The sequence below is a fragment of the Boleophthalmus pectinirostris genome, unplaced genomic scaffold (assembly GCF_026225935.1).
Source record: "Boleophthalmus pectinirostris isolate CB_2022bp ecotype Guang Dong unplaced genomic scaffold, ASM2622593v1 HiC_scaffold_1, whole genome shotgun sequence".
Lineage (NCBI taxonomy): Eukaryota > Metazoa > Chordata > Actinopteri > Gobiiformes > Gobiidae > Boleophthalmus > Boleophthalmus pectinirostris.
In genome coordinates this window covers 29,039,243-29,054,093 of record NW_026570970.1, presented here as the reverse complement: position 1 = coordinate 29,054,093, position 14,851 = coordinate 29,039,243, and the positions used below count along the sequence as shown (strand labels likewise).

The following is a 14,851-nucleotide window of genomic DNA, read 5'->3' as shown; positions in this document are numbered from 1 at the left end:
AAGCGCTGTCCATCTCATCTGCTCCTTTTAAGTTTGCATTAACATCTAGCTTTTAAGATGCTTGGACTAACAATATGCTTGATGCTCCTATGGCCATTTATAGAAAGCAACTAATACTTGTGCCGAACACTTCTTTATCTCTGGGTTTCAAAGTGATGAAAACTAGGACCTAGAACCTATCTTTTTAGTGGTCAAAAGTCCTCAAAATGCCACCAACAATAAAAAACTGAAACCCATGATAAGATTTTTCTTCTCAACTCGGAAGTTGGGAAACAGATTTTTAACATTTTCCAGTCTTTTGAAAAAAAAAATGCTTTGGGAATTTCTAAAGTGGGACTAACCCAGGACCAAGTCTTGACTAGGTTTAAACTAGGTCTAAAACTAGGTCTAAATCTGGATTAAACAGGACCAACAGTGCTAAGTTTTGTACAAAATGTCATCCCCAGATCAGAGAAGCTGCTCTCCCTGACCAGAAGCAGGTCAAGGGGAAAAGCGTGTCTCCATTTTGGATTCTTTGGAGCTTTTCAAATAATATATTTGAAACCAAAATGCGTCTTTGCTAATAGTAAGTTTACATATAGTTGTGGACATGTTAATATAGTGTATGTCTATTGTGGTGTGAGTTTTATGGGAAAATTATGACCTAAACTAAGAACATGGATAGGCTATTTATCTCAAATGCATTGGCAATCTTTGTGCTCTCTTTTGCGTATGCTTTGGACTAACGCGCATTTCACACTTTTAACAACCTAACGTGCAGTTTGAACTTTTCTATGCCGACAAATTTTAGTTGGCCTGTTGCATGTTTTGCTCTGGATGTCTTGTGATGGCAGTGCTATATTTCATAGAATAATCAATAGTCAGTGAGAAGACAATGAATGAATAATGTTTTATATAGGGTGTTGCTCAGGTAACACGAATATTACTAACATTATCTATCATGAAGTTTAGTCCAGTGCTTCTCAGAAAAATGGGCTTAACGCAAGGTTGTGTCTTCATACGGTGAGAAGTCCTCAAAATGATGTCTCTAAGCAGGAAACTGAAATCTATGAATGATTTCAGATAATGAATACAGCAAATCCTGTCAGCCAGTTGCTTACAAAAGATCAATCCTATACAGACTCCATTTTGAATGTATTGTATATTCTAATAAAAATAATAGTTCAATTATAATACAGTAATAATAACTTAATACCAGTAAAAGGTTTGGACACACCCTCTCATTCAATATTTTTTTCCATGTGTTTACTACTTGCTACATTTTAAATATTCACAAGATATCAAATATAATGTGAGATATAGAATTATGTTGCAAATAATAGAAAGTTAAATAACTCAGCTAAATTTAAAAAAAATATTTCTAATGCAAATTCCTCAAAGTAGCCATCCCTAGCTCTGTTGAATGTGCTGAAAACCTTTGGCCTTCTCTCAATGAGTTTCTTGAACTGACCCTTAATTTTTATGAATTAGGGTTCATAAAAAACTCCTGCTTACCACTATCATATCTGCACCACAGTTTGAGAATCACTGGCCTCTTCTTTGCTTACTTGAGCTGCATCTTACTACTTTCCTACATACTTTAGCCTCTTCCTGTCCCTATACAAACCCATACTAATTTGTCATTGCAAACCAGCAGCAAACACGTCGGCCCATGGATTACGAGAGTCTGCAGCAGGAGCTCGCTCTTAAAGCCCCACTGTGGAAAAAAGTGTGTCCCACGGAAACCAACCAGGACAGCTCCACCACTGTAGTGTATAGGATGGACAATACAGTCAGCGAAGTCAACTAGACACCACCCTTTATATTTATTGTGAATATTTATTGTGGTATGCTGGTTACTGTGTGGGTAACTCTGCGAATGGGATGTTACACTGCAAAAATGAAATAGTGATGTCAACGTAGAATTTTGAGTTGTTTTGACTGGGTATGATTACTTTTTGGGCCTATGACTTGTTGAGTTTGGTTTTGGTGTTTTTTCTTCTTATTTCAAGCAAAAGTATCTGGTAGTGAAGATAAAATTTAATATTGAAATGAGTGAAAAAATAATAGTGGATGAATGTCTTTTGAAATAAGAAATAAAACAAAGTAGTGTATTCAAATGTCCATAAGCCTAAAAATCTAATCAAAATTGGTTAAAACAAATCAAACTGTGATTCTGAGTTCAAGTAATCTAAACTAATATCACTTGTACATTGTATTTTCTTAATGTATAGCGCTTTTGTAATACTTTTGAAAAAACTCACAGTGCTTGATGATACATAATACTTACTACTATTACTACTACTACTAGTACTACTACTACTGCAACTAGTTCTGCTGCTTTGAATTATACCAGCTGACATTGAGGCTCCGACTTGAATGACATGAAGAGTTTGGAGGAAAAAAATGATTAGTTTACTAGTGCGCCAGATATGTTTTTCAAAATCAAAAATGCTGGAATTGTCAGAAACATTACCCAAAGATTGCTCAGAGGATACAGTTACTTGTGTGTGCAATGGGATGCTCAAATCATTACATCTTCTGCACAAGATTCAGGCACCTTTCTACAAACCAGACGTAATTGATACTGACTTGACACTGGGGAGTCTGAAAACTCCCAAAATACAAAATGGATGTAAACAATTCATTTTCAGGAGCCTGTGATCATTACGTGCTCTTGATCCAGTTTAGGTTTTTGATTTTGAATAAAAAGGTGAGCGTGACAAACTGTAAAACTGTTAATGCTAGACAGAGAGACTTTTTTAACAGCACAAATCACCTCACCTGTTGTAGTTCCAACTAAATCAGTTCGTTCTGGTCACACTGTGTTAAAATAAAGCTCTGATTAAAGTCTAACTTGAGTAACAGCTTCAGACAGAGCAGTGCCATCAGTTAGCATCACACCCCCAGGGAATGTTGATGACATCAGCATGCAGGCCTAACTGCTTTAAAGAAGAGCAGGACATGCGTTCTTCTGCAGTCACGTTTTATGCAAAGAGATTTTTGACTGGCTGCACCTTGGATAATTTTGATTCACTTGTTGCCTTGGTTTAGTACGAAGGTGTACTGTATTGTATTTGTGAGGCTGTAGATGATATTGTTGAGAAATACCAAAGATGAATATTTAAAGGAATAGTTACTTTAAAGGATAGGTGACAGTACACTGCAAAAAAAAATAGTTTTCAGTTAAAAAGACTTGAATTAAAAGTATTTATCTTGATTGAGTTGGTTTATCATGTCTGTTATATATCTAAACACATTCTTTTCTGATGGTGCAGTATTAAGTTGTATTTGTTGTTATCGAAAAAGCAATTTTTACTGAAATATGGAAAAAAAATCTAATAAAAAAAAACAAAACAAAAAACACTGAAATTAGTTTTATCATCTAAAGTAGTTAAACAAATCCTGGTTAGAAAATTTAACAAAATATTGACACTTGGATATAACATGACGTGATACTGATTCTAATCAATATGAATATTCTTAACTCATTGTAACTTCATAACTATTTTTTGTAGTGTAAAAAGTCTTGCAATGGTCAAACTATATTAACCTCACTGGGTATGACGCACCAAAGCCTCAGAAACCTCAGGTCGAATGTGACTGGATGCTTGGAAGCCGATTGGACGATTTTTATTTGTTGTAGTTGTGGATGATGTCGTAAAGGCGGGCTTCGTTTTTATTGACACTAGATAGTAGCAGTGTATCTGATAAGGGCTCTGTGTTTGTAGGGCAGGCATGTTTGTTAGATTTGACTGTTATGGTTTTGAAAAAAAAGGCGCTTTTCTTATTATTCTACCAAAGGGGAGGTATAGAAATAGGTTTTTAAATTGTGGGTGGAGCAGCATGAAATGTATTATATCGTAAGGAAAAAAAAGGCTGTGTGAATTTGTGCCAATGCGGGCAAAGTGTAGTAACATGTGCAATTGAGTTGTGGTTCAGTCACTGTCCATACTTAAATGGGTGTTTTATTGTAATGTAGATTATCTGTCTGTGTTTTGGAGATTTTCAGATCAAAGTTGACATTATTCTCACCATAAGGAAATTTGTTGCGCATTTGACCCAGAGATAGAATTCACTCTTCACTAAGATCTTGCTATATTTTTTGACTAGATGTATCTAGTTTCGATGATCTGCATACAATGAACATTTTGTTTTAGACCACAGAGGGTAACACTTTATTTTACTATTAATGCACTCCTTATTACTGCTTATTAATATGATACTAAGCCATTTTTGTCCATGAATTATGATTCTAATAAGCTTTTGGTAATAAGCGTGTTATTAAGGACTAATTGCACAAGAAATGTAGTTTTTACTTATTTGCACTTAATAAATTTAATTTACTCTTATGTAATAAAACACTCTCTAAACACTCTCTCGAGTCCAACTAGAAAACCATGGATATACATTTATTAAGTACAATCTACATTTTTTGTGCAACTAGTCCTTAACAACACCCTTATTACCAAAAGCTTATTAGCATCATATTCATGGCTTAGTATCATATTAATAAGCAGTAATAAGTAGGCTTGTGCAAAAATATTGAAATATTGATATATCCTATCGTTTAATGTGATGATACAGTATCGATATCGTGGGCTGCTGTATCAGTATATCTCCAAGAGTAATTTTTAGGGCTATTTAACTAAACTATTTTGTGTAAGAGCTACAATTGTGTTGACATTTTCACAGTTTTGAGTAAAATTTTTGTTTTTCATATTCACTTTACACAAACTTTTAGTATCACAGCCATGATTTAGCCTTTTTTTTACACTGAACTATATCGAATTGATTTGAAATGTATCATATTGAATCGAAAGCTCAGTGTATCAAAAAGTATATCTTATCGAAGTATGTATCGTATCGGCAACTTCTTAATGATACCCAGCCCTATTAATAAGGAGTGTATTAATAGGAAAGTGTTTGTAAATGTCTAACTAATAGCAGAATAAGCTTATGGGGATTTAAAGATTATTACGCGCTGAATAAATACTAATTAATGACAAATTAACCATCTACAACTAGGCTAATTAGCAGGTAGTTAGATGTTATTAAGTGTACCCTAAAATAAAGTGTTACCCCACAGAGGCATTTGTATTGAGTATAGCCACAGTAGCTTTTTGTATAATGTTAATTATACTTCTACATAAAACTGGTCCTATAGCTTCTCAATGATAATCAATTATAGTGGCCAGGAATTGACTCCAATTTTACATTTTCTAGTTTTGTGGGAAATGCTTTTTTAAAATTCAGATTCAAGGCAGGCAAATTCATTTGAACAGCATCAAACAATAAATAAAAAACTCAATTCTATAATGATTTGTCCTTATATCCGGGCATGAAAACATACTGCATATAGTGAGAGCATATTTGTTTAAATACCCATTTGTGGACAGTGTCTCAGTCAGGTCATGGTGAATTTTATTGTTTGTTTGTTGATGATTTTTATTTCAGATGTCCATAAGTGTAACAGTAGGTCACACATTTTTTTTAGGTTTTAAAACATGGTATTTGTCAAATAGAATAGCACATATTTGACAAGTCTCCAAAGTAGGTCAAAATTGTATCAAAACCAAATGACCTTGATACGTAAAGATGCACTTACCTTTATTCAGTTATTGCGAAAATACACTGAATAACACGCATTCTCAAGTTGATCCTAAAAACTTTAAGATGCAATAGGCAAATGTTTGAGGATCAAAATTGGTTATAACTCATATTTTTTGCTAATTTGACAATCAGATCTTGAATTCACTAAAAATGAAGACAATTTTAGATAATAATGTGAAAATTATCAAAACCAATCAATCAAAATAATAATATATTTTGGACCACATTACTTAGTCTTTCACTCTTTCATTCAGACCAAGTTGGCAGTAGATTTTTAACTTTTATGTTGTTTTGTCTTGTATTATGTCTTTGTAAAGATGTAAAGCGTGTTGTAAAGGTGATAGGACATTGAATTGTGCAAGTCAAATAAGGTTAAGTTCCCATTTTCCAACAGTGTTCCTTCTTCCATTTCTCAGTATTGTTCATGTTTTGCATTGTAAAATTGCGACTGTAGTAAATATTGTACAAAAGCTATTTGTGAGTGAATAGTTCTCAATATACAAAAACAGTTTAGTTTTTATTTTTTTCAGTGGTGAGCCTCTTAAGCAAACTTCAGCCTCATAGTTAATGGGATAGTCCGACAATGAAAGTCTATGAAATGTTAAGCAACCTATGATTATGGTTAAATATAAACCTTTCATTTTGTTCTGATTGACTTCAGACTTATATACAAGATTGAACCATCCATTTTAGTGCTTATCATTATTGTAAGCCTTTGTAGCTGCTCCTGACCACTTCTCTTAACTGTTAAGAGAAGTTACTATGAGAAACGGGACATCATGTAAAAGTATTGTTCTTTCTCAAAAGCCCAAGCCTTAGATGTGAAAATCTCATTGAATTTGACTTGAGTGATTCTGGAGCCAATAATAGCAATTTACTTTTTTATTGTCTTTCTGTGCTAAATATTGTTTAAATGTGTTTGGTTTTCAAAAGCCTCTTTCTCATGATCTAATAATCATCAATAGATTCATAAATTATATGTTATTCGTGCTTGGCCTATGGAATTCAATAGTGTAACAGTTAGAAAACAGTTTTTATTAGCTGACATGTAAAGTAGAAAAAAGTGCACCCTGATGAATTACTGCTTCAATCAGTTGGCCATACTTTGTCATTAGTCGAAATGTTTGTCTAACCAATCTTGTTTAACCCGTTGATTACCATATTTAGGTCAGTGTATTGTCAGGTTAAGATGCTATATGGGCTCTATTCATACTTATGTCACAAAACCCGCAGATGTTTGGAAACATGCGGATGATGACTTCCTTTGGGCTCTGTTGGTGATAGTAACTCTGACAAAATCTGGGAAAACTGAGAAAATTGAGTTTTCTTCATCTAGATGTGATTGTATTCTTTCTTTTTTCCTGTTATAAATTGCCTATTAATTTGTGTATTATAGTTTGTCTAACTTAATTAAAAAAAAAAAAAAAAGTCAGTGTAGTGTTCCACTGTGTTTGAATGTGCGATTAGAGTCCCATCCCCCATGGAAAGCTTTGGCAGGTTGTTAAAACCTCTGCAGCACCGTTTTTATCACATGCCCAGTGTCGGGAACTACACCGGAAGTCATCATCCGCATGTTTCCAAATGTCTGCAGTTAGCATGAATAGAACCTATTTCAATGGTTGCAGGGTTTGTCAAATGTCTGCACATCTCTTCATCTGTGTGGTTTCTTGTTTCTTTGCACCACATAAAATCAACACTCAATCATGTTTCTTAACCTGATTGGAGGAAAAACACTTTAACATATTGATTCATTTGACAATCAAATCAATCTATACTTTGTTAAGTATCAAAACTGAATCAACATTCTATTTTGTGAATATTAAATCAATGAAAATATGGCTTTTGAACACCAGGAATTCAAATTATTTACCATACTGTGTACATTTCCCATGTTTTGGTTCACCTTGCATGCATTTGTATAATTTTACAATGCTATTCTTGTTAATTGTTTTTATGTTTTTTCCCCACATATTTTATTTGTAAATTAGTCGTGGTCTTAAATTTATTGTAAAAGTACCACTTTACATTAAGGATTCCAATAGACACATTTTGTATTAACTTTAAATTTCAAGCATATTAACAATTTGAACAAAGTCTAATCAAAATAAGTCAATTTTTATTTTAATAGTTTTTTCTCAAATGGTGTTTTCAATCTTTTTCCTCTCAAATGGCCTAGCAAATGTGGTATGCATTTGCGGTACATTTTCTACTATTAACTTTAAGAGCCCTTTTGCAAAGTGGTACCCAATTGATCCACATCACTTTTATTAATTAATGATCTTGGAAATGCCATGAACTTGTTTTTACACATTTAAAAACATTCAAACCAAAAAAAACATGTGTTTCCAACTTCATTATTGCTGTCTTTTAATTTCCATTTTGAGTGTACATTCACCATTGTGTATAAAATCTCATTTGCTCAAAGATTTCGTATTTGTTTGGCTGTAAAGAAGCTTCATATATGAATGTTGGTTTATTTTTGCCTTGTCGTCACCTGTAAAGAGTCAAATAAAGTTCCATTATCCATTATATCTATCTACACTTGTTATTGTTGTCATGGATCATTTAAAATACCATACAGTCTTAAACATGGCTTGTCTTGTTCTTGTGCAGCAGATGTAGACTGTAGAATGGCTCTGTGCAAATGACCTGCATTGTAAATTTCATCATGAATAGTAGACAGGAGTAAAATCTAGACACTGTTCTGACAAGCTGTAATTTTTGTGAACCTTGACAAATATTCAGTCCAATCAGCTACTAAATTCAAAACTGACAGTGCTCTATCAAAATAACTGTCAGTCAACAACATGACACATAACAGGACATATATAAGCCAGCTGAAGGGCTAAATTGTTATTCAAACAAATATATTTAGGTGCACTGGGTAACTTTTCTAAGAGGGGGTATGCCACCTGCTTAACTCAAGAGAGGTGTTCTGTCTGTACCTTATATGGATCTGTCTAGTTGATGGCATTAATTCATTACGTACATTTTTAATTGCCCAAAATACATTGAAAACCAGACATCTACACAGCATCTCTGACAATTCCTTTTGGGGAATTGTAGAGTTTTCTGTTATGTGCTCACTGTGTTTACAAGTCAGTGAGAGACCATTGCTAGTGATTTTCATTCCACAGCAAAAAAGGAAAGTTTCAACCAAAATTAGCATATTTCCCCTTGTAGATTTTAGTCAGTTGAGCACATTTTTAACTTTTTTTATTTTTGTATTCTGTTATGTCATAGTGGTTCACCTGTTGATGTGAGAGAATGCTGATTTCCTGAATTTCCCTTTGGGGTATCAATAAAATATCTATCAGTCTGTCTATCTATCTCTCTCTCTATCTCCCCATCTGTCTATTTATGGCACTGTTATCTGAAGCAAGAGAAGCAGTTTCCAGTTAAACTGCATTTTCTGTTGATCAAACTGACAAACCCTGAAGACCAGTTCTCAAAGGTTTGCGTGCAGTGTTTACAGAAACACATTTACTGTGCAAATGTATAAAATGTGCCTTTAATTAGTAACAGAAAAATAATGAGTACAATTTTCTAATGGTAGGCTATAGCATTTACTTGTCAGTTCACAAAGTGACAGTTTTCATGTTTTTCTAATTATGACACTCTTTGGCGGAATAGTACCTGCAGCAATAGAATCTTATTTTTACACCGTCAACTGTCAAAAAATGTTGAAAATGACAGGAAGTAGGACTAAAAGGGATTCCCTCGATCTATGCCATCAAAAATTCTGTCCAAAATGCTGGGACAATTTACAAGAAACACATTTATATATATACATATTTCATATGTTATTATTAGTCAAGTCAATTATATTGTGTAAATTTGATATTTACAATACGGTTGCTAAGTAACAGTCATGAAACTAGGCCTACATTTATGTCACAAATGATAAACTAAACCAAAATAATCAATGATATAAGATGACTCTTCTTTCTGCTCCTTTTCATTCATTTCTTGTATGTTTCACTTTATGACACTGTTAATGTATTTTTTATATATACTTTATGAATGAAATAAATGTTTAAAAAAAACAACAACAACAAACAAAAAAAAAGAGTTTTAAATTAAGTCTTAGTGAAATGTCTTATGCACTTGTTGTAGTTGTAGGAATATTTGGTAGTTTGGGAGGTAGGACTTGATATCCCATTACCGTGTTATTACTGTGCTGGGATGTACTTTTAATTAAAGAAATAGTAGCTCATTGTATATGGGTATGGCGTGCAAAAACATCATTTGCATGTTACAGTACATACTTGTTTGAAGTCACTTTGTACTTGTCCCAACTTGTACAGTATGTCAAGCATGCAGCCATGCTAATTGTTGGTCAATGTGCACCTATGATAATTGTTGTTGAATACATGCCTAAAAAGTACAGTACGATCTAGTTTAGAACAAGTTGGTCATATTAAACAAGTGCAGATGTAATACAGTAATAGTAAAAATAGTGCCTTGGATTCATGCATCCATCCATTTCCTTCCGGCCCCAGATAAGCAGAGGAAAATGGATAGATTCATACAGCACTTTTTAAGATACTCAAAGAACTTTATAATACACTTCATACATTTCTAATTCACACTTCTGCCCTGGGGCGGACTAACTGAAATGCGGCTGCCAACCTGAGCCAACGCCCCATGATCACCACCAATAACACAAGATTAAACAAGTTCAAAGGATTACATCAAATCTAAGGCTAAACTAGGTCTGACCCTCGCTTGGATTGAAGCTTTATTAACACCCCATTTTTGGAGGGACAGTTCACATTGCAAATAAAATGTGACTCAAAACAGATTTCATGTGAGAACCCAACAGCCCCATGTCCTGATGTACACAAGGGGACAGGACTGGAGTTGTGGTTTTGTCACATTATGAGAAAGACACGTGAGCAAGGACCATTTTTTATTAAAATAATCAAAAATGTGCTATAATTTTCTTTTACCATTAACAGCCAAAAGTTGTTCTTTTGTCTCTGTCACACTTTCTTTCCCAAAAGAGCAATCAAGTTTAAAACCTCACTGTGTTTGTACTTTCGAGCTTCACTGCTGTTTTAGTTCTGCCTTTTCCAGTGAGAAAAGTGTGGCATCTGTAGCATTTCACGGCAGTAAAGTCAGATAAATGTGACTGTGTGTTCACACAGCACCAGATCAGGTTCAAATAAGATGTATTTCCACATATGAAAGTGACCTGATTGCTTTGGAAAAAGTCAGATTTAAGCTGTTCACACCGACATGAAAAAATCTGATTCAGGTCACATTTGGGCAAAAAGCAGGAGACTGAACTTTATACTCGTAGGATATACTTAAGGTGCACTATGTAACCGTTTCATAGCTATCCACAGTACGGCCTTAAATGTATCTGTCTTGCATTTTTTTAACAATAGGTGTCCTTATTGATAAGACATAAACATACATTCTTGAGGGAGGTTGCAAGTCCACAGATTTGACCTGTAACTTGCTCTCCATGAAAATATGTTTAATGCAGCTCTAGACAAACCAGTCACATCTCCATGGAGACAAGCAGGTGCCAAGTCTCCACCAAAAAGTTACATAGTGCACCTTTAAATTGCACCACGACTGAGATTCTTTGCACCTCCAGCTGTACCCACACCACACTTTGAGAAGCAGAGTAATGGTAATGGGGTAAGTAAATGTGACATTTGTGTTGGTATCCTTTACACAACTGCTCATTATTCTGTATTTTCTGTTATGTTGTCATTTCATCTCACCCATTCATTTTAATATGTTATTTCAGACAGATGTATTTAATATAAAGGTGGATTTTGTTTGTTTTTAGGTGAAGTCGGTGATTAACCTGCTGTTTGCGGCCTATACAGGAGATGTCTCTGCTCTCAGGAGGTACAACTGTAGCACCACTACTGATGTAACCATAACCTGGGACATTTAATACAGTGTTTAGATGGCTGGTTGGTACTGACACCTAGTGGCTAAAATGGAGGTAGCATCTTGTGTTTCTTGTGATTACTCCAACACTTTCTGCCAGCAGTACTGCATTACATTTGCAGATGGAAACTAGCTATTTAGCTATAATCTGGGGCGGACCAGCTCTGTTTTTTATTATCTTAATGTTTCTGTTCATTGGCCTTTCAAATAAAGACTAAACTCATTAAATGTATTATATGTAATGATTTTTTTTTTTTTTTTAAGATCACATAAATGAACAAATCTGAATATTTGAAAATAATCAACAAATTAAATAAAAAATAAAAAAGTTACTTCACATGTACAGCATATATGGTGTACAATGTGTTATTTATCAATGTTCCTTTTAATCATTTTATTAAGGCTCCTAATGTTTTCGTGTTGCATTTAATTCCATTTGTATAGATCCACACATACCATGCTCATCAAATCAAGTTTTTCTGTATCTAAACTACAGTTACAACTGAGTCTTAATCCACTCTTCTGTCTCTGGCCTGGGCATGTGCAGGTTTGCCTTGTCTTCGATGGACATGGAGCAGAGAGACTATGACTCCAGGACGGCTCTTCATGTGGCAGCAGCAGAAGGTGAAAACACTAAACACAGTCAAAGTGTTGCTGATCATATATCTAATATATAGTGTATCTCATATATATACTTTTACTTTTACTTATATTGTACAAATAATGATTACCGCTGCCCCCTGCAGGACACGTTGAGGTGGTGCGTTTCCTTCTTGAAGCCTGTAAAGTGAACCCAGTCCCCAGAGACAGGTGAGTCTGAGGCTTAAATACTCAAAGGTTTAACATTTATTAGGCTTTAGTTTTTAACTAAGATACAATCCAGTCTAAAGTACTTTTAAAGAGTCATTGTTGAGGAAAATGTTCTTCCTTATTCAAGATTTGTATAGTTCAATTATGAGCCAGTAAATAAACAATAAAAGCATTGGCCTAGTTTGACCTTTAAACTGTCTGTTTTTTCTGTATTTTTTAAGTAAACTGACAACCATGTATTGTGTTAGAATTGGGTCATATATCTCTTTTTATTGCACTTTCATAGTTTTATGTAGTGGTTCAATGCTTTGAAAGGGTTGTTAGCTTTATCTCAGTCATTGTTATATTGATTTTCTGGGCTCCTATAATTGCAAACATTTCGTATAACTCAACATGAAAAACTAGACTTTCATTTAAAGAGAGGGTATGTAGCCTGCACTCTTACTGTTTTAAAAAGTTTCACATTCCCAGTTTAAGTACAGGCTTTGTCTCATGTGAAAACTCAGAGCCTCCAGACTTCACTCACTGAGCTACAGAGGCTGCACTAGCACTAACTCATGGGGTTTAGGTAGTGACTTTTAAGAAAATGTTATAATGTTATCTCATCAAAAACAGCACCGGAGTTGTGTTTTATTTCATTCACACATTTCAGTAATCATTTATTTTTAATCTGTCTGTCTGCTCTGTTCCACCTTGTGATGTCATGTAGTGGTAGTTTTCAAGTTAACAGCTACCTTTTACCTTTTGTTCTGTAAAGATTGTTAATTCCAGGGCTGATGATCCAAATTAGTCTAGTGAAGCTGTGTGGAGTTTAAAAACACAGTGGAGCACTTGGAGTACCTGTGTTACCACATGATATCACAAGGTGGAACAGAGTGTTTTCTGTTTGAGAGAAGAACTCCGGGTATGTATTTGATGAGAAAACCACATTAAAACATAGGAAAGTAGCATTATATAGGTCCTTTAAAATCCAGCTCTTACATACCCTCCCTTTAGGTTAAATAGAAAAGTGTCTCTTTCTATATCCATTGTTACCTTATTATTTTGACTCAGATGGGGAAACACTCCACTGGATGAAGCTATTCACTTCGGTCACAAAGCAGTGGTCCAACTACTACAGCAGTTTCAGGATGAGCACAGTACGCCCCCTTGTGGTCGTGACCCGCATCGTGAAGAGAAGAGCTTAGACAGCCTCTACTAGACCAATGCACATGTCGTTTATGTTGGCATCAAGCAACAGTAGTTATATTTACACTAAGCAACAATAATGGGACTTATGTATGACCAAACTTTTGTGGTTTGTTGCTGTCATTATGCAAAATGAACGTCTACAATTTGAGTTGAAATTACATGTATTATTTAAGTAGTTTAGATTATGTTTTTAATAATTTTATTATGTAGCTTTATGTAAGATATTTCTGTCTAGTTTCAGTATTTTGTTTATTTATTTTGGAGTTAAAATGATTACAAATCACAATGTTCTGCGTTTAAACTTCAGCTACATAATTTTATAAAATGTATCTTAGAATAAATAAAATAATTACTTTTAGCTAAAATAATAACTGTAATACAAACTGTAATGAAATTATTAAAAAATATTCAGCTCAACACTAAAGGTGTTAAGGTAAAATTTCCTATTAATGATGTATAAAAGTAGACTATAACTTCACATCCTATTCTGTTTTTGCATTGGCTGAAAAAAAAAGAAATATAAAATGTAATAGTCTGACATTTAAATTGAAATAAACTAAAAAAAAACAGATTTCTTTTTGGCATACAAGTTATTTTAACTCTGTAGACAGTTCATTTTTGCCGTGCAGTTGCAGTGGCTGCTTGGGTCTCTTTCATTCATAAATTGTGATGTTGGTGTTTAATTGTGAAAACATATTAAAGTATATTTCATGTTATCAGGTTTTGGATGTTGGCCGTTCACAAAGTGCAAAGTGGCTCAAACCAAGTTTAAAAAAAGTTTGATTTTCTAATATCAATACTATTACTACCTGATACACACCCACTGATCTGTATCACTCCAGTACAAGGTATTAAATCACATTCCTTGGTTAATCAAAATTTTATATAATCAATTATACAAGTCCGACAATCTTTGCACTTGTGCGTAGTAAGGGCTATACCACATCAACCATGTATGACTTACTTCAGTCAACCATGTGTCACAACAGTAAATTAACAAACATTTGCCTTTCAATTTGGCATTTAAGAGTTCAAGCCAAGTGCCCTTCCTGACAACACTTCATGTATTAATTTATTCAGACTTGTAGCTGGGACAGAGTATACTGCCTCAAAAATGTCTGAATTAACTTCAACCTAAAGAAGTATCAATTTGCAGTCAGTTCATAAAACGTTTTACACTTTTAAGTCTACTTTAGTATTAAATAATTTTGCAATATATGATGAATACCGTAATTAATTTTCCCTTTTTCCGACAAACTGAAATGGGCTATTCATTGCACTATTCTGAAACTGCAATAATGAAATGATAAACAGAAGTTGTTTTGGCCACTTTTGCTCATTGTGA

General features: G+C 34.0%; 1 protein-coding gene across 3 annotated transcripts in view; it reads left to right on the top strand.

Annotated features, from left to right (window-relative positions):
* LOC110156120 (glutaminase kidney isoform, mitochondrial-like) overlaps positions 1 to 13,761 on the top strand; it is a 45,836-nt gene extending 32,075 nt beyond the window's left edge. Inside the window, exons 15-18 of one of the 3 annotated variants that reach the window (XM_020920305.2) lie at positions 11,399 to 11,460; positions 12,053 to 12,129; positions 12,252 to 12,315; positions 13,369 to 13,761. In XM_020920305.2, the coding sequence (XP_020775964.1) occupies positions 11,399 to 11,460; positions 12,053 to 12,129; positions 12,252 to 12,315; positions 13,369 to 13,516 (351 nt within the window). In that variant the 3' untranslated portion in view covers positions 13,517 to 13,761. Of the gene's footprint in view, positions 1 to 1,633; positions 8,122 to 11,398; positions 11,461 to 12,052; positions 12,130 to 12,251; positions 12,316 to 13,368 lie in introns of those variants that run through there. The other 2 variants (XM_055149525.1, XM_055149523.1) reach the window with 2 other exon arrangements.
* Positions 13,762 to 14,851: the final 1,090 nt, after the last annotated feature.